This window comes from Hyaloscypha bicolor (assembly GCF_002865645.1).
Source record: "Hyaloscypha bicolor E unplaced genomic scaffold K444scaffold_190, whole genome shotgun sequence".
Taxonomy (NCBI): Eukaryota; Fungi; Ascomycota; class Leotiomycetes; order Helotiales; family Hyaloscyphaceae; genus Hyaloscypha; species Hyaloscypha bicolor.
In genome coordinates, this window is record NW_020194692.1 from 216,953 (window position 1) to 238,110 (window position 21,158).

A 21,158-nucleotide genomic window follows, 5' to 3' on the forward strand; every position below is an offset into this window, starting at 1 on the left:
GGATCTGCCCCATACTCAAGGAATTTCTCTATAATCTCGCCCAAAACCACGAGTTCTTTATATCTGTAAAGCCAGAGTCTGCAACATCTCAGCAGAATATGGTGCCAGAGCGAGACCTCGGTATTTTCATCGCCAAACCGTATACCAATTGCTGCCTTTGGATCAAAGGAAGCTGGATAGAGATAGGTAGAAATCAAGTTCGAAGTGGTTTCGGGTTGCATTCCATGATTGCTATGTAAACAATCGATTACATCATGTATACCTTGTTCCGGATGGTTTACGGGGCCGGCAAGGATACAATTGAGCAGACGGCGGGGAGTGAAAAGATGGATAGCATCTGGATTCCGGCCCAACTCCCAAATGACATAGTTATAGCCGCCAACGAGCGCTGCTGCGTATATTGGATGTCGAAGTGTTTGCCACTGTTCGCATCCTCCTGGTACGCCTGAAGCCGGTATGATATCTATAAAGGTACTCCTACTACCCGCGGTAGCTAAAACGTACCTGCCTACAGAGTCATAATTGCCTTGACCTTGGTGGCGCTGCCATGCCAATGCTAGTGATACAAGAAAAGAATACGGACGTCCATCAAGCTTGGCCATGGAACGTAAATTCACCAATGCCAAAGCCAATTTGTCAAAATAACTCGAATTTTTGATATTTCCGGGCTCTCTCGAGCAAAGTTCTGCAAGTGTGAGTCGAGAGATAGCATCGACTGAGTTAAAGCCGGTGAGATGATGCTGCATTCGGTCTCTTTGTATCCCACTAGACAGAAACTCGGAGATTGATCGGTGTGTGATTACGATGCCTTCCGATGTATCCTCTGCGGGATCTTGTCGGGTTTCCAAGAGGCCTCCACAGCACCCGTTCAATCGCTTGCGTGCAGACTCGATTCTCAAAGCTCTCTCTTCCTGGGTCAACGTGGGATATTGGGAATCTTCTCGTGGACACAACACGGGCTCCCGTGTGAAGTCGTTCAGGAATGAGTAGGACAATAGTGTGAGAAGCTTTTTATGCTGTTTTAGCTCAAGGACCATAGAGAATGTCTGATATGCAGCTTTAAGGTCTGAATCGACTAGAGAGTTGAGAATGTATTCAAATAGATCATTTAGCTCTCGGGGAAGACAATCAATCTCACTGTGCAAAGTATTGAGATCGACGCCGTTTTCCATTTGTTCGCGAATTCTCTTGACCACAAGCGTAACCCAGAGAAAGATCCCTTGAGAGTTCTCCACGATAGCTTTCGTGAGATCCGTCTGGTCTTCTTTCCGATCCATGTGACGGAACTTATCAAGAACGTAGCGCGACATATCCGATCTGGTCAAGTTCTGAAGGCTGATGCGTTGCTCATTCGAGAAGGCGTTCATAAATACGTTGTACTCTCTGCTGGAAACACATATTTTGACGGTTGTTGGTGCAAGATTTGTCCAGCTGCCGAGCAAGTCAACTAGGCTCTTTGGATCTTCTTGGTGCGTCCCCTCATATTCGTCAAGTCCGTCGATGAAGAAGCAAAAGCAATTGTTGTTGTATAACTTCGGATCTGATATTAATCGTGAAAATGCCTCCCGAATATCCTTGTTTGATAATGGTAGCTTAAATTGCACCTGCCGAGGCGTAGACTTGACTCGATCCCAATAATCTGGAAGAACTTCCCGTATGAGATGAGGACATGCTTTTAAAACATCGTGTAGTAGAGACCTGATGAGGCCGGTAAGTGATTTCTGCATCTTTGACCCCGGCTTCCAGAAGAAGAAACGAGCAAAGACTAGTTGACGTTCGCCTTATTATAATAGTTAGTCCGTGGCACAATGAATATGAAATAACGGAGAGAACTACCAGCAGTGTGGGCAAAAACTACTCTACTCTACTCAAGCTACTCTAGAGTAGTCTTGAGTAGAGTAGAGTAGAGTTTGAGTAGCGTAATATTGTACTTGAGTAGAGTAGAGTAGAGTACTACTCTAGAGTAACTCTAGAGTAACTCTAGAGTAGTCACGTGCAAGTCACGTGACTTAGTAAATTAATGTTTATTTAATTATTAATAAATAAAAGAAGGTACTTATATAGTAGTACTATATAATCTAAACTAGTACTTATATAAGGCTACTTAAATACTACTTTTCCTGAATAAAAAACAGATTTCCTTCTTTAGAATTATTCTTTTCTTCTCTTTTTACTTCTTCTAATTCGTCTTTAAATAATCCCCAGCTTTTTAGATAAGATATAATCTCAAAAGTACTCTTATTAAGTCTATTATATAATTTAGATATAATAAGAGCACCTTGAGAGAAGAATCTCTTACTAGCAGCCGAGGAAGCCGGAATTCCTAGATATTTCCTAGCTATTAGAGCTAAAACAGGGAATCTAGCAGTATTAGACTTCCAGTAGTCTAAGGGCTTAGTCTATATATATATTAGTACTAATTCATAAAAAGAGATTAAGAGAATATCAGATAGTTATTTAATAAAATTTAAATAAAATATATTTACTTTTCTATCTTCTTTCTTTTCTTCTAAATAAATTACTAATTCATCTTCTATATTAGAAGATTTATTAGTAATATATATATTATCTTCGTCTTTATCGGAATCAGCCATATTAATATTCGAGAAATCGGATCTAGCTTGAGATAGATTATAATTATATTTATATCTAAATAAAATTAGTAATTTATTAATTTATTAAAAGTTAATTAAAGGAATTACTTATATGTTATAATCAGTCTTTAATCTATTATATATATTCAAAGATATACTACTAGATAAGCCAATACTAGTTAATCCTTTTTATTTAATTCGAGGATCGAAAATAAGAGCTAAATATAAAGCTTTACTTTTATTATCTAAAACGCCCGTTTTAGGATAATATTTTCGAAGCTTAGCTATACCCTTATTAATAGTATCTATAAATGCTTTATTCTATTAAATATTGGTATACTATTATTAATAATATAAGAAGAATTTAAAAAAAGATTTATTTTAAATTCCTTTTTGAAATTTTCTAGTTTATTATATATTTTATATACCTCGGGTATAATATAATATATAGTAGAATAGTTCTCGGCTTATAACTTAGTAGTAGCTTTAATAAATATTGAAATTATATTTAAAATATTATTTAAATAAATAATTTCAATATTAGTTAAAACTAAACTTTTATTTTTAAAAGCCTTCAAATTAGAGCTATTAATAATAACCTCAATAGCTTTATATATATATAAAAAGTTCTTTAATATATAATAAGTTGAAAACTATTATATTTTTTGATCTATAAATAATTAGTATTAATTAATAATTAGATTATTAATTATTTACCAAATTGAGGGAATCGAGTATTTTCTATATTAAAAGCTTTAATCTGAGCTTCTAATAATTATCGGTTTTCTTGGTTATATTTAAGACCTATAATAGTCTTTCTAACCTTTTTCCAAATCGATAAATCTATAATTTATTAATAAATCTCTTATAAAATATATAAGAAACTTACTTATTACTTGTTTTCCTTCTTCTTCTTTTCTATCTTTAAGTTCTTCTATTTCTTACTCGTATAAATCAGTAGAATAAGAAATATTATAATCGTTTTTAATAAGAGCTTTTAAAATATCTTAAACTACTAAATTTAATATATAAGCTATATAAGAAATATCTCCTTGAAATTTAATACCTTCCTTATTATAATACTTTATAAAAGCCTTTAATAAGGTATTATTTAAGCTAGTATTATCTCGAGTAATACTAAATAAAATATATTAGTAATTATATTATAGAAATATAATTTTATTACTTACCTAGTAATATTATACTTAATATTATATTGTTTTAAAATATTTAATAAAACAGAAAGTATATAAATACCAGAGTATATATCGTTTAAGTCTTTTATAGCTAATAAATAAGATTTTAATTTAAAATCCTTATTTATAAAATATCTAATAATATATTAGTATAAGCTTTACTTAATATTATAAGAATATATAAACTTATATAGTAATTCCAAGGATGGCCTTTTGATTTATAACTGTCCAAGTATTTAAAATAATAGAGAAAGTTCCTTGAGAATTAATATTCTCTTGTAATTCTTTTTTAATATTTAAACTCTTTTCTATATAGCTCAAATTAAGCTCGTCCTTTAGTATTTTCTTATATAAAGGTGGTATTTAACTATAAAATATTAGTTTATATAGTAGTAATAATAATAATAATATAAATACTTACTAATTTAAATATTTTAAAAGTGCTTTAAAGCTCGGAATAGTAACTGCTCGAAAAGAGATATTATTACTAATAATAAAGCTTAATAATAATCTCTTAAAGTGACTAATAGTAAAGCTATCTTCTCTTTGGCCTAATTATCTATTAAAAAGACTATTTATAGTTAGTTGAGAGACCTGAGAAGAAGAAGCTTCATTTTTACCTAATATCTAATTAGTATATAATTCTTTAAATAATATTAATTAACTTACTATTATTCCTACTATTAGAAAGAGTATTAAGATTAATAAACTTATATGAGTTTCGAAAGTAAGCTAAATAATTACTCGTTTGACTATATATTTATTGATTTAGCTATATTTTTCTAAAATATTAGTTAATATAAAAATACTAAACTTTAAGATTATTAACTTACGAACAGCCTTATACTAGGCACCTAATAGTATATATACAAGTCTCCTCTGGGTTCTCTTGAATTGGATTTAAAGTCTTTTTTAGATATCCTTTTTTAAAAAGAAGAGGTTTTTTATCGAGGGACCTTAATATAAAATCAGGGTGGTTTTGACTTATATTAAGCTTAATTGAGGATTACTGAGATATTTTCGAGTATATAGAGTATATATAAAGATATTTATAGTATAAAGTATTATTATAAGAGTAATAGTTAAAGATATATAAGGAATTATAATTTTAAAAAAAGCAAGAATTTGAGGAAAACCATATATTCTTATAGAAAATTCTAATATTCTATAGGCTTCTTTATTATTCCCCTACTTATAAAGAACTACTATATTTCGAAGGTTCTAGTCCTTTAATTTCTGATTTATAGCTCTTATATTAGTAATATAATATAATATATGAGTCATATGGTTCTAGTAGTATCGTAAAGGTTCTACCTCACTTACCAAGCCTTACTACTACTGATTGGGCAGTACAATAGCGCTAGGCTCGGGCCATCCCGGGGCCTTACTAAATTAGGCTAGCGCATCACGTATACGGATCACGTGCCCACTACTCAACTACTCTAAAAATACTCTAGAGTAGTTGAGTTGAGTATTGAGTAGAGTATGAGTAGTAAGAAATATAGTTGAGTAGAATATGAGTAGAGCCCACTACTCTACTCTACTCTACTCATTTCCCACACTGACTACCAGCCCATTGTCCAAGCAGCTCGCCAGTGCAATTATGGTCAGAGAGATATTTCATCAACGTTGACTTTCCAGATCCTAATTTTCCGGAAATGTGGAAGATTCCGGCTCCTGATGATATCCAATTGAGCAACAATTCTCTCGCTGAAGTTTTTTCTTCGTCTTCGTACTCATCTTCATCAATGTCGCCAGCTTCGTCGTCGGCGCTATCTTCGTCTTCTTCATTAGTATAAAGATCATCGCCATAAATCCACCGAAGTGTCTCAAAATGCGCCTCATCCACATCTTCATACCGCCCATACATTCCTTCAAAGGCTAAGCTTTCGAGAATGCGATGTTGAGCAATCACGTCGCAAGCACGCTCTGATAACCCCAAAAGCAATCGCAGTTGATTTCGAGCGTTTGGAGTGAGGGACTCGATAGAGAGCCCTTGACCTAAGTGCTCCAATTGATCTTGTAGATGCCTGATTTTCGCGGAATCGTCCTTCGCTAATGTAACCAGAGCATTGAGCCTGGCTTGCGTCTTTGAACTGAAGTGAAGCGTCAACATATTGCAGCTTGAAGCAAAGAAACAACTCACCTTGTCAGATAATTCAGTTGCAAGTCTAACTGATCACGGCAGCTGCTCAGCTGCTCTTCCAACTTCCGTCGTTCGCCCTCGTAGAGCTTGGTCTTCAGGCCTGCAACCAGGCTGGAGCTTTTCGACTTCCGATTTTTAGGCTTGAGTTTCTCCAGAAGATCCAGTATTCTCTTCGCCAAGGCCTCGCATTCTGTCGCGAGGTTGCACAAAGCCTTTTCTTCTCCAGATAGTTGAGCAAGGCTGGGAGGCTGAAGCTTGGCGGCAAACCGCCTCATCTCCGTCGCGATCACATCGGAGTTACGACTGTCTTGGGTGTTACCGGAAGCAGACCCATAGATGTCGATCGATGCGCTGATGACCTTTGCGCTATAGTCGATGAATGACAGGATATTTGCTGCGAAGCCGATGGCCGTGATGGGATCCATGCTTCCACGAGGCTGGGGCTTCGGTCGGGCATCAAGCGGCTGGCGACCACCTTCAACTCATCAAAGGTTTCAAGCCCATGAGCTTGTCTGTGTTCGTTGTCTAAGAGGATTCTCTACGGGCAATCGATTCGGATTCCACGTTGCGCAGGAATTCCCAAGTAGGTTGTGAAAGGAGGGTGGATGCCTGCTGCCGTTTTTGGGAGGAGGGCAATTCGATGGTGGTGGCTGAGTGCAGTGACACGTGACTCTTCTAAGAAGATGCAGAAGATGGCAAGGCTGGCGAATGTACCAGACTCATCCCTCTTTTTGCGCTCTCGCTCTTCTGAGCCAATTCTTTATTCAAGTGAAAACGGTATTAAGTTGCAGATAAGCCCCGAGCCAACGGCAGGAACATCATCGACAAACTCAGTCAAATTTCCCCACTAGAGTGAAAAAGCATTTTGCGAGAAATGAGTACTCACTCACTAAATCAGCAAATAGCCAATATTGACACCTGATACTAAGGAGTCCCGAACCAAAATGCGACCACCTCCTATTTCTTGAGAATTTGAAAACTTCAATGTAAAGCCCCTCAGGTTCCCGGCCCCTATTTTTACTCAACAATCGGAAACCTAAGCGAGCCTTCAGGGGCTCGGGAGGCCCAAATACGCCAAATATCACCCACACTAGCGACCCTCCTATGACTCAGTGCCCTTACACCGCTCTCGGACTCCATTCCCATGTTTTCTATAACTAGAAATCAGCACTCTCTGTAAAATACATGACAAAGACTGTTAATGGGGTTTCAGAATTCCGATACCAAGAACAAAATTCTCATTAACTCACTCATCACATGGACCCTGTAACCGACCGGATTGGGGGGTCGTCTCTTTATTGATGCAAAATGTTGCATTTATGAAGTCTCATCAATTTAGGTGAAGTGAAATTCTGAATCAAAACAAGAGTAATGCAACAATAAGACCAATGCAGGCATATACCGAGAAGACGAGCTTACTTGACGAGCATGAGTCTGCAGAGAGCCGAAGGCTTAGATATTAGATTGGCGAATTCGTTCCACTTCGAGGTGGAACAGGGAAAAAGTAAAACTGTTGAAATGAAGCTTGATTATTGTGTTTTTCTATGGAAGCTCAGCTTCCTTAAAACTCTGGAAATTACGACTCCACTTAAAAGTGGGCCATACAGAGCGCACAGCCCCTGATTTTCAACAAAAACGACCCCCCCCCCGGGTGTCGATTAGGGGTGTCGATGGGGGCCACACTAACCGAAATTAGTAAGCGGTAGCAGGTGCCCGTATACATTACTTTGTATACACTAATGTATGCAATCAATGTATATTGGCACCTTAATGCGCGTATCGCATTAGTAGTAGTAGTAGTAGTAGTAGTAGTATTAATTTACGTCCGAGAGACCTCCCGAAGGGTATGAGGACGTGCTAAGCTAAGGACGTTCCTCAGAACTCAAAGTCCTATTTAAAACAGAGCCAAAAACCACCAAGGGGCAAAAAGACTCCCTCCTAAATAGCCCCGGGTCCCTAATCCCGCGGTATTACAGTGCCCTTGCCTTAGAAAGCATTTCTTGCTATTACATGGCCTATGGCTACTCTCTGTGCATAACCAAACTGCCTTGTAACTGTGACCTCCCCGGACAGGTGGGGTGGCCACCAGACCATTTCTCCTCCTACCCAAGTCCTCCCACGACCCAAATATCCAAGCCCGAGCCCTCCCCCTATCCTCTCAATACCCTGTACCCCCCCTTATATCCGTGGAAATACCGAGTCCTCGGGCCTGCCTCTGCAGGAGGATTCCTCCACCGTATAGCTAGTCCGAGAGTGAGTTGAGAGAGTCGGAAAGGCCACGGTATCCACCTCGATTTCCCTCGCCGTTCCCGTAGATATATCTCCCCCAAGTATATAGTAGATAGAGCGAGAGAGGAAGAATCGGAGTCGATATCGTAATCGTGAGTCTCGTCGAGTAGAAGTTTGAGCTCCCGTAGAGGCGCTATACCGCTGGCTTGCGTGAAACCGGATCGGGCAGTAAAGGAAATTCTCCCTGCGTTTGCTCGTGACTCAGTCTTAGCCCTGAACTCCTAAGAGATTCAGGTTGACGGCCTGCACCACGAGGAGGTGCTGAGTCTTCGCAGGCCGCGCGTATCGCATTCTCTGCTCTAATGGCTCATTATTATTATTTCCAGACAAATTTAGTTATATCGCAATTAGCCCCAAAAAAAATTAGGGTCTTATAGGCTTATAGTAATGCGTATTTCCTCTTAACCTCTAGTAGAACGGGAAAATATAAAACGATACCTCCCCAGGTATTAATTAAGGGTGTCAATTGGGGGGTGTCAATTGGGGGGGTATTAATTAGGGGTGTCGATCTTAAGAGAGCCTGAAAATTTAGCGACTAAGCACCTGGAACTTTTGCCTCGTGCGCAATAATCGCCTCACTTATCCCATACCCCAAAACTAGAGCTCTTATATATAAACTTATACAAGTAATTATTTAGACATTATTAAAACTCTAACATCTATTAATACTCCTATTTTATACCCGCGGCGGGGGGGGGAAAGGCCTTTGGGGGGGCGGGGGGGGTCGTTTTACTTTTCCCCTACTTCGGCACCACCTACGGCACGCAGTGTCGGCATTCCAATACTAACTGCCTCATTTCTCTCACCTCCAGTACTTCGGAACACCGGATTGCTTGACGCTCGATTCGATGCGTGCCTGTGTCTCCATCGTGATACTGCTGGTGCCAGCTTTTCGCGGCGTATAATGCAAGTGGGTATTCTCCCATCGGAACCGCTTTGCAGGTGGCATCAAGGATGGGCTACGATAGGGCGGTCCGGCTGCGACTTGAAAGGAATGCGGACGGAGTCGATGGAAGGCTAGACGGCAGACCAGCAAGGTGATGCAAAGACGGAATTAATAAAAAGCGATGATCCGACTAGCGCAAAACGAAACCCCTCAGAAAATAGAGGTCCAAACCTCAAGTTTCTGCAGTATTTTGTTCGGTATCAATCGACTCATGAGCAGAGTGCATTGAACTACCTGAAAGGAGCCAGCAAGCCACTACTCCCGGCAGATCCTCGGGCTTGCCATGACCGCCTTGACAACGTTGGCACGTTATCTTATATGTGCGTGTCACATTCAAGACCCTTTTCCCTAGGGAATTAATAATTCGAATTACCTCTGGGTTAAAAGGGGAGGGGGTGGAGAAGGGGGTCTAGCTAATTAAAATAAGAATAGCGTTAGGTATTACCCATTATTAGACTTTAGTAAATAAGGCTAAGATTTGTTATAGATTACAAATTTAATAGTATAAGAAAGGGAGAGTAGTAGTATATACAAGGGCAAGGGTTTAAGGCGTCTATAAGAGCATCGACTATAGAGACGATATAGGTAGAATTGACCTCACAGACGCAGAGTAACAGAAACGATCTTCCCTAATAGAAGATAGTACTATAAACCGCAATGTTATTTTAATCTGGCGACCGAAAATAATATACGAAGTATTCTATAAAGAGATAATAATAGTTTAGATATCTTATTAAGACTCTAAAGCTAGAAGCGGCAATATCAACTAAATAATAGTAGAGTAGTTGTTTTCTATATATAATTGTAATAAAAGAGGGACTTACTAAACGAGTTTTAAGTCTCTATCTTTTATATAAGAGCTACTTATGTCTCACCTTTATTATTTCTTATATTATATTAAGATTAAGTAGTTTCGTTGTTGGTTAAAATAGCATAATACCAATCGGCGCCGTGCCTTGCCTGTCTCAGTGGCAGATGCTCTCGATGAACCAGTGTCTCGTACAAATGCAGGAGAAACTGGACTTGCAACTCCATGTTGAATTATAGTCCGGGCAGTGCGGGAGTCTGCAGTACTATGCCCAGCGCCGTGAAGGTGGAAGAGCTTCATTTTCTGCGTCGGTGTCATCGTCCTCGAGGTAGTCGGCGAAAGATTGGGATTCAATAGCGTCGAGAAAAAATTTGCTTGTAGCATTTGTCTCGGCTCCTGAGAACACTTGAGCCATGCTTGTGCCTAATCCTCTGGCAGTTGTATAGTTCTTCCCCTTAAGTAAACCAAGGCAGCACAAGTCCAGAACCAGCAGATTTTCGATGTTGCGGTGCAGTGATGCAAGTTGACGGTGCAAAAAGTGGAAGGTAATCTAAAACGACAAATCTGATCCAAGGCTGTGAGCCTCGCTCGCGAAGTTACATTTCAGGCTGCCGTGTCCATCTGCGTATCTGTTTGCAGACAAGGCTAGTTTGCGGAGGAGATGCAGCCAATCATACGACATTGCCTTGCCACCCATTATGTCGATTTCTTTTGGATCTCTCCTATCCTTAATCTTTTCCGAATCTAATTCTTGTACCTCAGAAATGTGAAAAATGTGCGGCATATGTTAGGAAGAATATACGATGCATAGGCTGCCCATATAAAAGTGCAACGTTGTCTTTGGACACAACAAATTCCGCATAATTATCCTTAAAAGTCATTTCGCAGAAAAGAAAGGTTTTAATTTCTTATGCTGTCTTAGAACAATATACTCGATGGCTCGAGGCGCGGGTTCAATGTAAAGTCCATGGCTTCTCAGACAAGGAGGTCTTAAGCGGGACCGGAAAGGGGGAGAATTCGAGTTCCACCAGCACTCTCATCCATAATCATTCGAAATCCTCTTCTCCATAAGTAAACTCTACTTATCAACACCCCATCTACTAAGTTTCGTAGTCTCCTTACTAAAATGCTTCATCCCCGGCAATACATAAACATCAAGCGCCCCCCACGGCTCCAACACCGCATCGCCACCTCTCTCAAACCCCAGCTTACGAATTAATTTTACGCTTCGCTCATTATCGCCCGAAACTATTGCGCAGATGTTCTTGAGTCCAAAATCGCGCACGAAATAATCTAGAAACGCTGTGGCGGCTTCGGTTCCGTATCCTTGATTCTGGTATTCTGGTTTGAGCACGAAACCGACGTCCTGTTGTGTAGGAGTTAACTTGCTCTATGATGAGTGATCCTTACAATTTGGGTGGTATAGGACTTGGGGCGGGAATATTAGTTACATACAGGTGGTACGTCTGGATTTCTCTCATTTAGTCCAACGAACCCAACCACTGGCCCAGTTTCTGAGTCCAAATGAAGCATGTAGAACTGCGTTATCGTATTAGATTCGCTTGCAAATGTGTATTAACAAAAGCTTACCGCAGGTCCTGGAGCTTTGAGCCCAAGGGAATTGGTAGGGCTCAGAGTCAAATTCGTCATGAGGCGTCTTGCGCGCTCAACAGTCCATTCGAAACCATCCTTTCCGCTCAAGAAGACGTTCATTGTTTCGGCTAGTACTTGAACATCCCTTTCTAAGTTCAATAGAACCATGGTAAGGCGCTTAGTGCGGAGGAACGGAGCGAAGATTGCCAGTGTTGGTTCCGACATTGTGACGAGAGTTGGGGCTGCGAATGGAGTGGACGAAATTTGCCCGTGGAAAGCGGTGGTGACTGGAGTTATATGTTCCCCGAATTTAGTCATGCTTCAATGGTACTTGAGGCTGCATATTGTAATGCATTGTAATGCTTATGCACCTAAACTCGTTCCGGAAAGTGTAGGTCACACGCTGACGCGCCGCGGGCTCGCCCAACGAGGAAACGGTGAGCTTGGCTCCCTCCCCACTTGCTCACGCGAGCCGCTGAAAAAGGAGACAAGATTTAAGCCTCCTTCAAAACACAATCAAAGGCGGGCTCATAATTAAACACTTGATACGGCCGCCTATAACTCACTCTTCATTCCAAACCCCCCAAACAGCACCTCACCCACCCGTCTCACCCACTCCCAATTCTCGACCCTCATCCCATCCTCACTATTCCCATCACTCGCCCCCGCATCAAAGTATTCCCACCCTGCAATACCTCCAAACCCTCCCATCCCCGCGTACTTATCCTTCAACATGCCGACCACCTCCCTCAACCTCTCAATCGTCAAAAACGCATTCGGCTGCCCGTCATTCGCGTAATCCAGCACCCCCATAACAACCCTCTCCGGCACCCAGCCCGCCTCAATCACATCTTCGTAATGCGGGGGTCCCTTAGGGAAGTGCCCGTAGAACATGGCGTTGAACCATTTTATTAATCTTGTATCTGAGCCCGGGACCGTGGCTAGGGAGTCGAGGGTGAAGTAAGAGAAGCCTGAGAGGTTGATTTCGGTGTCTTCGGAGGAGGAAGAGAAGGTGGAGATGGAAGGGGTGAGGAGCGCGGAGGCAATGGGCGACATGGTTAGCAGGAAGGAGGGGCCGAGGTCCCGGTATAAGGCGTTGAGGAGGCGCAGGGGCACGGAGAGCGAGACGGGTTCTTCGATGTCAATATCTAGGCCGTCGAGGTTGTAGGACTTGATGAGGTTTAGTAGGGGGTGGTAGTATGCGTAAAACTGCCATACTGTCGTTAGCCTATCATTGGTTTTGCCTGGCTTGGGGGAGATGAGTGTCGGGAACGAACCTCGTCGTCAGTCCCGTTCAGATTCTTGTAGGTCCCGGCTGCCGCCCCACCAAGCAGAATCGACACTTTTATTCCCGCACCCTGCAAAATCTTAACCTCCTTCCACACCTCCTCGAATTTCCTCGCATCGAACGGGTCATCATTCAATCTTATCTCGCCAGGAGTCTCATGTAAATGCACCGAAGCAAGAATAATGTGTGTGACTCTGGTATGCTGTTCCAGCAAAGGTAGGAGGGAGAGAGGTTTATTGTCTTTTGTCGTGAATGTTTGCACGTACATCACTAATCGGGGTACATCTTGTGAATTGAAGAGGGATTGAGAATAGAAGTGATGTTGCGCGACTGCGGGGAGGGGATGCGAGGGATCGAAGTCTGGTGGCGGGGCGATTGAGAGCGCGGGTGTGAGGAGTGTGAGGAGGGGTGGAAAGAACTTCATCTTGAAGTCCAAGAGCCGTGATTCGGAGCCATGGACTTGCTGGCTCTGGTTTGAGGCCTGGTGAAAGCTGCAGAACTCTCACGCGACTGCCATGAGGAAAGAGAACAGATCAAGAACAGGAAGAAAAGTTAAAAAGCACAGTTGACCCCACGATTCCGGAGCCTGTGCTAGCCCATTTTCGCATACCTGTCGGGTGCCTTGTCTGGATCTCAAATTAATTAAAGCAGGATATCTAAACTGCCTCATCTAAATTTCGGGGGGTAGGGTTGTCGTTCGCTTGACAGGGGGACCTTTCCTGGGACCTGCAACCAGGAACCCCTGAAGGCTTGGTGTACGGGCCCGATACCTCGGTATGAAAGCCGAATTGCTTTACCTGGTAGAAGAGAACTTACGTCTATGCTACAAGATTGATGAAGTTGTTGAAAGAAGCTGAGCTGACGACGCGCAAGAAAAACGAGCGTGGGAGAAATGCCAGCTTGGCTGGAGCGAAGGAACAAAGAAGAACGTTATATTTTTTTCCCCAATAAAACTTTTAGCCCAAGGACTACATTCAGTGTAATACTGCGAGGTGGTAGACTTCAGATCTACCTGAGGTTGTTTCAGGCATTCCATCTGATATTGATAGCTTCAATTAGAGAGAGGATCGGACTCAGCCGAGGCATTTTCGACTGAAGAAACAAAATGGTTTCAAACATCATCGTAAAGTCAAGTTGGCATTCACTTGGGTGAGCTTCACCTGCTTCTCTAGTGTCCTGTAATAACAAGTTAGCAGGTGCAGCGGAGGAGGTGATAATCAGCCGAAATTATCTCCTAGGATTTGGGTACGTGGGTACGTGAGAGAGTCAGCAAAAAGGTCACTTACCAGGAGGTGGCGGGGGAGGAGGAGGAGGAGGACCCCCAGGTGGCGGCCTTGGATAACCCCCACCATAAGCAGGTGCCATAGGTGGAGGAGCAGGAGCCGGCCAAGCAGCAGGAGCCGGTCCTCCGCCATCCTCCGATCTGGGCCCCGAGCTCTTCGACCCGGAATAATAGCTTCCATAGCCACTCGAACTCCAATCGTCATCATAATTGTCTACATCTCCCGATATGCCGATGTATAGAACTCTCGCTACCAGACCAATACCGACTATCATTGGTATTGTCTGCCCGGAAGTGGAGACCGAGTTAACACCTTGTATGCCGTTCCAGCGGATGAGGAGTTCGATCGCTGTTACGAGTACGCTGGCGACGATGGTATCGGATATTGCTTGGAGTCGTTGGAGGGAGTATTTCTGACGTTTGCTTGGTTGGGATCAGCTTTGAATCCGCAGAATGGTTTGAGCCACTTACCCGATCCTTTTGTGCCTCCTACCCTCATAAAGTCCATATTGTTTCGCAAGAATAAAGCCCACAACCCCAATACAGGTGAACAATAAAGAGAAGTGGAACAAAATGTTTGCGACCACGAATCCCTTTCCGTTGAGCTGAAGCTGCGCAAAGAAGAAGCCAAACTCAACGCAGCCATCGGAAGCAGCAGCATTGACTCGACGAATCCAGAACCATAACTGAAATACAGATAACGCAATCATGAGTGTGAAATTCATCAGCTGGAAGATTCTGCCTGTGCTCGCTCGCGGATATCTGCTGGGGTCCATTCTCGGCTCACACCAAGTGAACCCCTTCCAGAGGTAAAGCGGTACGACATTCAAGTAACCCCCGAAAGCCAGGAGTAGAACAATATATGTTTCTACGGGTAGAAGAGTGTTCTTCGTGGTTTGAAAGATGACGGCGAGGAATATGGCACCGACGAAAAAGAAGTAGGTAAGTTTCATGAGACGAAATTCTCCTCGTGCAACCCAAGACGCGAGAACTGTTCCAAACCAAAGACAGTAGAATCCAATACGGATGCCCAGTCCGTACATATCTTGGTGGCCGGAGAAGTTGCAGCCGGGGGCCGCCATGGTGGAAGTGAAGATAGGTTCGCGACTTAGAGAAAGAACATCGAAACTTGACTAAAGAAGATTTCCAAAAACGACAATCGAGAACTGACGCTTACGGATGGGGGAGAGCTCCGATATAATGAATGACACGATTGAACAGATCATGCAGTAAGTCTGACCCCACGTTCGACCTCGTCGACTGCAGGGCTGGTACAGCTGCGCAGCAGCCTTGCATGCCACTAAAACAATTGGGACCTCTGATTGCACGACACCCACATGCGAGACCAGCACAAACACCAAATGAGAACCTCCTCGGGAAGATATTAAAAGCTCACTTGTCGCCTCAATTTGTGTTTATGCGCGCTGTTGAGGGGAAGTACCTACCACTGCATCAGCCCTCAACGTGGCAGCTCTGAGCTGGACGGAGCCCAAAGCCTTAGATTCACAACATCATTTAATTGTCTGCATTGTTGTACCCAACGCCCGACTGGAGGGTAACTTAAGATCACTGGACCACGAAGTCGATCTAAGTTCGCCGTGATCTAGAAATGAGTTGTGATTCGACTTCGCGCGACCGATTTTGCCCGCTCGTTCTGCGGCTCCAATATGTCCCCAAGTATGCCGCGAAGCCCGGAGCACGGAGGCCGGGCGGAGATATCTGACGTGGCGGAGTCGATTAACCCAAAACTTCGAAACCCATAGTATGCACGTGGCTTCGCCGTCCTGAGATTGGTTGTTCAATCCCAGAAGAAGAAGTTGCCCGCGCAATCAGTTGATGGATGCCTGGTAGCAGTGCAACCGACATGCTAAACTTTTGCCAACTGAAGTCATGACGAGTTTCTACATCAGCCTCAACCCAGTTCTGGTTGTCATCTACTCTGATTTCGACTGTTTTAATTCCATCGTCACTCCATGCCCAACCCTGCACTTCGACCAATGAACTCTTCAACTGAGCGCCAGACGCTGGACTGACAATCATCGAATTGGGTTCAACCATCCATACCGGTCGCACACGCCCATCTGACTCATTTGGATCTTCTTCGTTGTAGAACCTTGTCGTGAAGGGGCCTTGGGCTCGATGTCCTTGCAATGAAAGTCGACAAAGCCATTTCGTCATGTTGGTACCAAACCAACCTGGTACAACCAATCTGACGGGGCCTCCTCTGTTCCGGCTGAGAGGTTCTCCGTTCATCTCATATGCCACCAAGACTTCTGGAGACAGAGCTTTTGCGATTGGAAGATCTTTCTGATATCGATCTGCTGTGACACCGGCAAACTCCCCGAAGTCCAGGCCGTCGGACCAGATGAACCGAGCATCCGGATGCGGTTGAGCAATATCTAGCAGTATTTGCAGAGGAACTCCGGTCCATTCCACGTTTCCGATTCGCCATGCATTCTCTGTTGGCGGTTTAAGGGGACTTCCATAGCATTCATGGAATGCTGTGATCGTGGTGGAGGGGAACTCCTTGAGTTGTGCTAACGAGAGAGTGAACGGACGTCTGACGAGACCATCGACCGTAATTGAGTAATGATTTGTGTCAATGATTGCAGCTCCCATGTGGATTGTCTGAAAGAGTTGTTCGTCTGGTGTGATGAAGGAGGTTAAGTGGTGCGGGGTAGGCGGATGTCGGATGAAGAATCCTTTGGGAGCAAGGCCCAAGCATGCTTTGCGCTCTTCGCCATGAGATCTTGCTGCAAAGTTGCAGAGGTGGTCAAGATCTTTTCTTTGTTGGAGGTGCATCTTGAGTGAGGGAAGGATAGATGAAAACGCGATGCCACTTGGGAGCGGGGTTATCTTACTAGTACTTCATCCTGCCACTAAGCCAAAACCAGAAACATGCGATATGAGGAAAGTTGCATGGCTGAACACCTGTGTGCAGAATGCAACGAGAAAGCCTGAAATGATTAACTTTCGAACGGAATCCGCCCTGTTCAAAATCCAGTCGTCAACTTCCTGGCAAATGTCGCCGGTTTCCGTCTCGTCCTATCGATCTTCAGGTTGAAAACATCCAGCCTCTGATACCCACCCACAACATCATGATATTGCTTCCCTTCCACGCACTTCTCCAGGTCCAGTTCGGCATATAAAATGCCTTCTTCCACACACAGATCCTTTTTCTCCGTCCTTTCCCCAGATTCTGGATCAATGATATGGCCAGGCAGCGCAGCACCTGTTGGATCCAGGAAACATGTGACTGCGTGGGGTGCTTGTGTGAGGCCGTGGTGCATGTACCCCGGCTTCTCTGTCAGAGAAGACATGACTTCGAGGGCGGCCTCATCGAGATGGCCTGCACACAAAATCCCGAAACATTTGTTCTCGAAGCAATGCGCTGCTGCTCGCGTTTTGTTCGCAGCTACATTGTCGTAGCGCGGCCTGCTTCCGTGATTGCCGCTTGGGACAACAGTTGGCCAAACAGCAGGCCAAGTAGATATATGTACTTGCTCTCCCTGAGCCATGAGTGCATATCTCGCAAGAGGATTCGTATTCTCGCCACATATCAAAGCTCCGATCTTCCCAAAGCGCGTATTGGCAACGCGAAGACCGTGTCCGTCACCAGGTGACCATGTCAACTTCTCGAAAAACGTCGGCATCAGCTTCCTGTGATGAACGAGAATCTCTCCATCCGAGCTGATGATGATGTTGGAATTGAACATTGTCGCGGTGCTGTACCGAACTTTCTCTGATATTCCAACGCTGACCACAGTTCCAGTCTGCTTCGCGGTGTCGCGAATCGCGTGCATTTCCTCGCCGTCAATGTAGATAGATTCCTTTGCCATCCGCTCGAAGAAGACATGGTTCTGAGTCGGTGCTTGGATTGCGCTCCAGACTGGGAAGGCTGGGATATACGATTCCGGGAAGACGACGAGGTCAGCGGAGTTCTTGGCTGCTTGGTTGATGAAGGAGATGCATTTTTCAGTGGTCTTCGCAGCTGACAGTGTGATTGACGAAACGTGACACGCTGCTGCTAGGAAGCGTGATGCCATAGTGACAGAGAAGTTCCCAGGTGGAGCGTGTATACCCGGAAGATCCTATGGCCCTCCGTCTCAACAGTGACGGTCTGTTCGAGAGTGGCATTGGCGTCGATGTTGGTGAAACGGAGATGTTTGAGCATGGACTTGCAGTCGCTAAGCTTTTAGTGCTCTGCAGCCTGGAACCCCTTTCCTCATCAATACCTGATTCGGCTTATTGCGCCACAACTTCTTCAGTCACCTCTGGAATTTCATGACCAGAGCGCCCGAGAACCTGCCACAGCTGTAGCATTAGAAGCGATTCGAGGTGTTGAAAGGTGCGATGATCCACCAGTGGTTGAAGGAATCGACGCACGGGTCCGCCACCAAGAATTGTGCGAATCATAAATATACTTAATATTCGAGATAGGTAATAGGATAAAAGATTATTCATCTAAGATATTAAGAAGGAAATGGAAATTTGTTTTCGAAGTATGAGTTTCAAGATATCCTGACAGAATCCGGTGCTTCCATTAAATCTTGAAAGTGTGGATTTTTGGTGAGGTATTCTGCACCACAAGCACCCATGCGGGCAAGACAGGGGGGGAAGTCCCCCCACTTGCAAACGTCCCCCCAACTTCAACGTTACCCGTCTTGCACTGCAATTTTAGCGGTATCGAAGACCTCCCACTCAACCAAACCTCTCTCATATGTGCCACCTTGAATCCCTGACACTTTACCACAGAAATGCTACAAAATTTGAAGCTTAATTCATAATAATAACCTTGAGCGGGGAAGATTTCTGAGCCGCCAACAATAATGCCCAGATCACGTGATTCACCTCGATCGATACCTTTCCCCCGTCCATTTTCACTGACCTCTCCCTCGCTCTCTGCTCCAATCTCCACCTCTGCCACAGCGCGATCGGATTCACATGATTCTCCGATCTAACTCGCACCACATCCCAATGCTCCATAATACACATCCCATTACATCGAAAGATATCTGTCACTGCCTACCACGGTAGACCCGAACATCAAACTTTTGAGCGCCGTCGACCTGTATCAGGATTACTGTACCGAGAAGGGATATCTCGCGACGTCTGCGATCGTGCCGGCGAGCACGACTACTAGTGGAGGCGCGGTAGCTACAAAGACGGTGTACGTGACCGTTACAGCGAGTGCTTCCCGCTCTCACTCGACGGCTATATTGTTGCCGATTTTTATGTCTGTAAGAGCAACGGATATTCAGAACTGTGTTTCCACGCATGATACATTGGATACAGATTAATACTTGTCATTTTTAGAGCCTCGTCACAGCCTTCTTCCTCACCTAGCCCCACATCTCCCTCGATGCCTGCCGATACTTCTTCTGCTACAAATGCCAAGACTGCACCAACCAGTACACCGTCGAATAAGAATAATAGGCTGAGTCGGACAGACAAGATTGCTCTGGGATGAGGAATCGCAATACCATTGGCAGCCTTGGTCCTTGGGTGCTTGGCCTACAGGCTACAGAGAGCAGAGGAAGCAAAGAAAAGCCCAGGAAAACATGCAAAGCAGTAATAGAAAGCCAGGAAGTTTAACAGGCATAAGTACTAGATACTCCAGACAGTCTTTTAGATAAAGCATCCTCATTACTACTCCCTCATTTGGCACGCTACTTGCGAGAAGAACCCATGCGCTTCATACTGATAGACGCAACTAATTCCTGAAGAACGAGGGTTCAGTTGAGAGAGGACAGTAACAAAATTTCGACAAAATGTAACTTGATACGAAAAGGGAAGATGAAAAATAGAAACAATGTACAGTACTCCATTCCTGGAAGCCATTTGCTGAACTAGCCGAAAAGATACCCGGAAGTTTGGCTGGTCTCCACGACTCTGGGACAATTTAAGCTCGAGCACAATCCAAATCAAAGAAAAACTCTGTCAATCATCAAGTATCTCGATAAATCGACTTGCCCGTCCTCCGCGGCCTCCTCCCCTCCGTCTCCTCTCCCTCTCTTCCCGTCTCCTAGCCGCTTCCTCCCCCTCCTTCCTCTTCTCCTCAATATCCCAAAGACGATGAAACTCCTCTCTCTTCGTCGCATCTTTCAACGTCTCGTACGCATCGAACACCTGAATTTCAATCTCGCCCTGTCAAAAAACTGCCTCCACCTCCATCTTCGAAGTGTCGGAATGGAGAGAGGCATGCTCTGTACTTACCTGATCGAAGCGAGCAGCGACATCCTCGACGGGAAGCGCACCCAGGCTCAGCATCTCAAACTGGAAGGCGAGGAAGAGGGTTTCTGGCGACGCGGGACGGGCCATGTTCAGGATGGCGTAGTGATCTAGGAGAGGAGTGGTGTTTGCCATGATGTCTTGTTTGTTCTTGGTGGTGTGTGTATGGTTTGGTATGAAAGCGTTGAAGGGAATTGTAGTGGGGAGGTAATAGAGATATATAGACTTGATGCGAAGGTTTGGAGAAGATTCGATAATCGAGATTCAGAATGATGATGAGTATCATTGCGAAACCTCTTGATGGGCAAAGAACGGTGTTGTTTCAAGTGCATAAAGAAATGTCAGATTGTTCGGACGTTCCTGAACGAAGATCAAATGTCTAGGTGTGAAGCCGAAACATCAAGTTTTGAAAGAATATGAAAAGGCTCAAGAAACAAGACTTCCCACGTCGCAATGTCGACATGAGAGTTTCCATTTCCGTCTTTGGACCTGAACTGCTGCTTTTTTAACTGGAGCCGTGGGTGAGCATTCCAGAGCACGGCCCGAGCACGCGCAATTAAGTCTGAAATTGCGTCAGGAAGCCGTGCCACAACCTGTAGGGGTTTACTTTGGCTCCGTTAATGCCAGGTTACTCTTTCCTTATTTATCTATACGCAAGTCCTATTTTGGATCCGACTAGGATCCATTTTTGTGTCCATATTCGCTTGCATGCATGTGACAAGTCCCTTAGCCACATTACAGAAACACAAGTTCCAAATGGAAGGGTATTTTATGAGCGGGAGGTT

General features: G+C 44.0%; 8 protein-coding genes across 8 annotated transcripts; 1 reads left to right on the forward strand and 7 right to left on the reverse strand.

The window, feature by feature from the left end:
• Positions 1 to 686: 686 nt before the first annotated feature.
• On the reverse strand, positions 687 to 6,361 carry K444DRAFT_476460 (uncharacterized protein; the record flags this gene model as incomplete). Its single annotated transcript, XM_024872940.1, has 3 exons — positions 687 to 1,780; positions 5,357 to 5,936; positions 6,044 to 6,361. Coding segments are annotated over 3 exons (1,992 nt in total), but the record flags the coding sequence as incomplete, so codon positions are not given.
• A 968-nt stretch (positions 6,362 to 7,329) lies between these two features.
• On the forward strand, positions 7,330 to 7,639 carry K444DRAFT_290884 (uncharacterized protein). The gene has a single exon (XM_024871652.1). The coding sequence runs from the start codon at positions 7,365 to 7,367 to the stop codon at positions 7,557 to 7,559; it is 195 nt and encodes a 64-aa protein (XP_024726479.1). The 5' UTR covers positions 7,330 to 7,364; the 3' UTR covers positions 7,560 to 7,639.
• Positions 7,640 to 10,871: 3,232 nt separating this feature from the next.
• K444DRAFT_605050 (acyl-CoA N-acyltransferase) lies at positions 10,872 to 11,819 on the reverse strand. Its single transcript, XM_024878840.1, has 3 exons — positions 11,570 to 11,819; positions 11,435 to 11,518; positions 10,872 to 11,345 (listed from the first exon to the last, which is right to left on the reverse strand). The coding sequence occupies exons 1-3, from the start codon at positions 11,795 to 11,797 to the stop codon at positions 11,058 to 11,060; spliced, it is 600 nt and encodes a 199-aa protein (XP_024726480.1). The 5' UTR covers positions 11,798 to 11,819; the 3' UTR covers positions 10,872 to 11,057.
• A 40-nt stretch (positions 11,820 to 11,859) lies between these two features.
• Positions 11,860 to 13,367, reverse strand: K444DRAFT_577319 (glycoside hydrolase family 18 protein). The gene is made up of 2 exons (XM_024877569.1): positions 12,850 to 13,367; positions 11,860 to 12,781 (listed from the first exon to the last, which is right to left on the reverse strand). The coding sequence occupies exons 1-2, from the start codon at positions 13,282 to 13,284 to the stop codon at positions 12,128 to 12,130; spliced, it is 1,089 nt and encodes a 362-aa protein (XP_024726481.1). The 5' UTR covers positions 13,285 to 13,367; the 3' UTR covers positions 11,860 to 12,127.
• A 311-nt stretch (positions 13,368 to 13,678) lies between these two features.
• K444DRAFT_577322 (uncharacterized protein) lies at positions 13,679 to 15,281 on the reverse strand. The gene is made up of 3 exons (XM_024877570.1): positions 14,614 to 15,281; positions 14,147 to 14,565; positions 13,679 to 14,036 (listed from the first exon to the last, which is right to left on the reverse strand). Exons 1-3 carry the CDS (start codon positions 15,222 to 15,224, stop codon positions 14,029 to 14,031), a joined length of 1,038 nt encoding a protein of 345 aa, XP_024726482.1. The 5' UTR covers positions 15,225 to 15,281; the 3' UTR covers positions 13,679 to 14,028.
• A 245-nt stretch (positions 15,282 to 15,526) lies between these two features.
• K444DRAFT_290960 (molybdopterin binding oxidoreductase) lies at positions 15,527 to 16,894 on the reverse strand. Its single transcript, XM_024871653.1, has 2 exons — positions 15,588 to 16,894; positions 15,527 to 15,537 (listed from the first exon to the last, which is right to left on the reverse strand). The coding sequence occupies exon 1, from the start codon at positions 16,759 to 16,761 to the stop codon at positions 15,880 to 15,882; it is 882 nt and encodes a 293-aa protein (XP_024726483.1). The 5' UTR covers positions 16,762 to 16,894; the 3' UTR covers positions 15,527 to 15,537; positions 15,588 to 15,879.
• A 241-nt stretch (positions 16,895 to 17,135) lies between these two features.
• K444DRAFT_549016 (carbon-nitrogen hydrolase) lies at positions 17,136 to 18,188 on the reverse strand (the record flags this gene model as incomplete). Its single annotated transcript, XM_024876417.1, has 1 exon — positions 17,136 to 18,188. One exon carries the CDS (start codon positions 18,186 to 18,188, stop codon positions 17,136 to 17,138), a length of 1,053 nt encoding a protein of 350 aa, XP_024726484.1.
• Positions 18,189 to 20,082: 1,894 nt separating this feature from the next.
• Positions 20,083 to 20,508, reverse strand: K444DRAFT_670806 (uncharacterized protein; the record flags this gene model as incomplete). Its single annotated transcript, XM_024887675.1, has 2 exons — positions 20,083 to 20,271; positions 20,359 to 20,508. The coding sequence occupies 2 exons, from the start codon at positions 20,506 to 20,508 to the stop codon at positions 20,083 to 20,085; spliced, it is 339 nt and encodes a 112-aa protein (XP_024726485.1).
• Positions 20,509 to 21,158: the final 650 nt, after the last annotated feature.

What these genes read in the sequence shown, in the direction of transcription:
- K444DRAFT_605050 (XM_024878840.1), bottom strand. Translation starts at nt 11,797, where the DNA reads ATGTCGGAACCAACACTGGCAATCTTCGCTCCGTTCCTCCGCACTAAG. An exon ending in TCAAAGCTCCAGGACCTGCG is followed by an intron (nt 11,519 to 11,569) that starts GTAAGCTTTTGT and finishes ACGATAACGCAG; the next exon opens with TTCTACATGCTTCATTTGGA. An exon ending in GAAATCCAGACGTACCACCT is followed by an intron (nt 11,346 to 11,434) that starts GTATGTAACTAA and finishes CCTACACAACAG; the next exon opens with GACGTCGGTTTCGTGCTCAA.
- K444DRAFT_290960 (XM_024871653.1), bottom strand. Translation starts at nt 16,761, where the DNA reads ATGGGAGCTGCAATCATTGACACAAATCATTACTCAATTACGGTCGAT.
- K444DRAFT_577319 (XM_024877569.1), bottom strand. Translation starts at nt 13,284, where the DNA reads ATGAAGTTCTTTCCACCCCTCCTCACACTCCTCACACCCGCGCTCTCA. An exon ending in TGAACGGGACTGACGACGAG is followed by an intron (nt 12,782 to 12,849) that starts GTTCGTTCCCGA and finishes ACAGTATGGCAG; the next exon opens with TTTTACGCATACTACCACCC.
- K444DRAFT_290884 (XM_024871652.1), top strand. Translation starts at nt 7,365, where the DNA reads ATGAGTCTGCAGAGAGCCGAAGGCTTAGATATTAGATTGGCGAATTCG.
- K444DRAFT_577322 (XM_024877570.1), bottom strand. Translation starts at nt 15,224, where the DNA reads ATGGCGGCCCCCGGCTGCAACTTCTCCGGCCACCAAGATATGTACGGA. An exon ending in AGGAGGCACAAAAGGATCGG is followed by an intron (nt 14,566 to 14,613) that starts GTAAGTGGCTCA and finishes ATCCCAACCAAG; the next exon opens with CAAACGTCAGAAATACTCCC.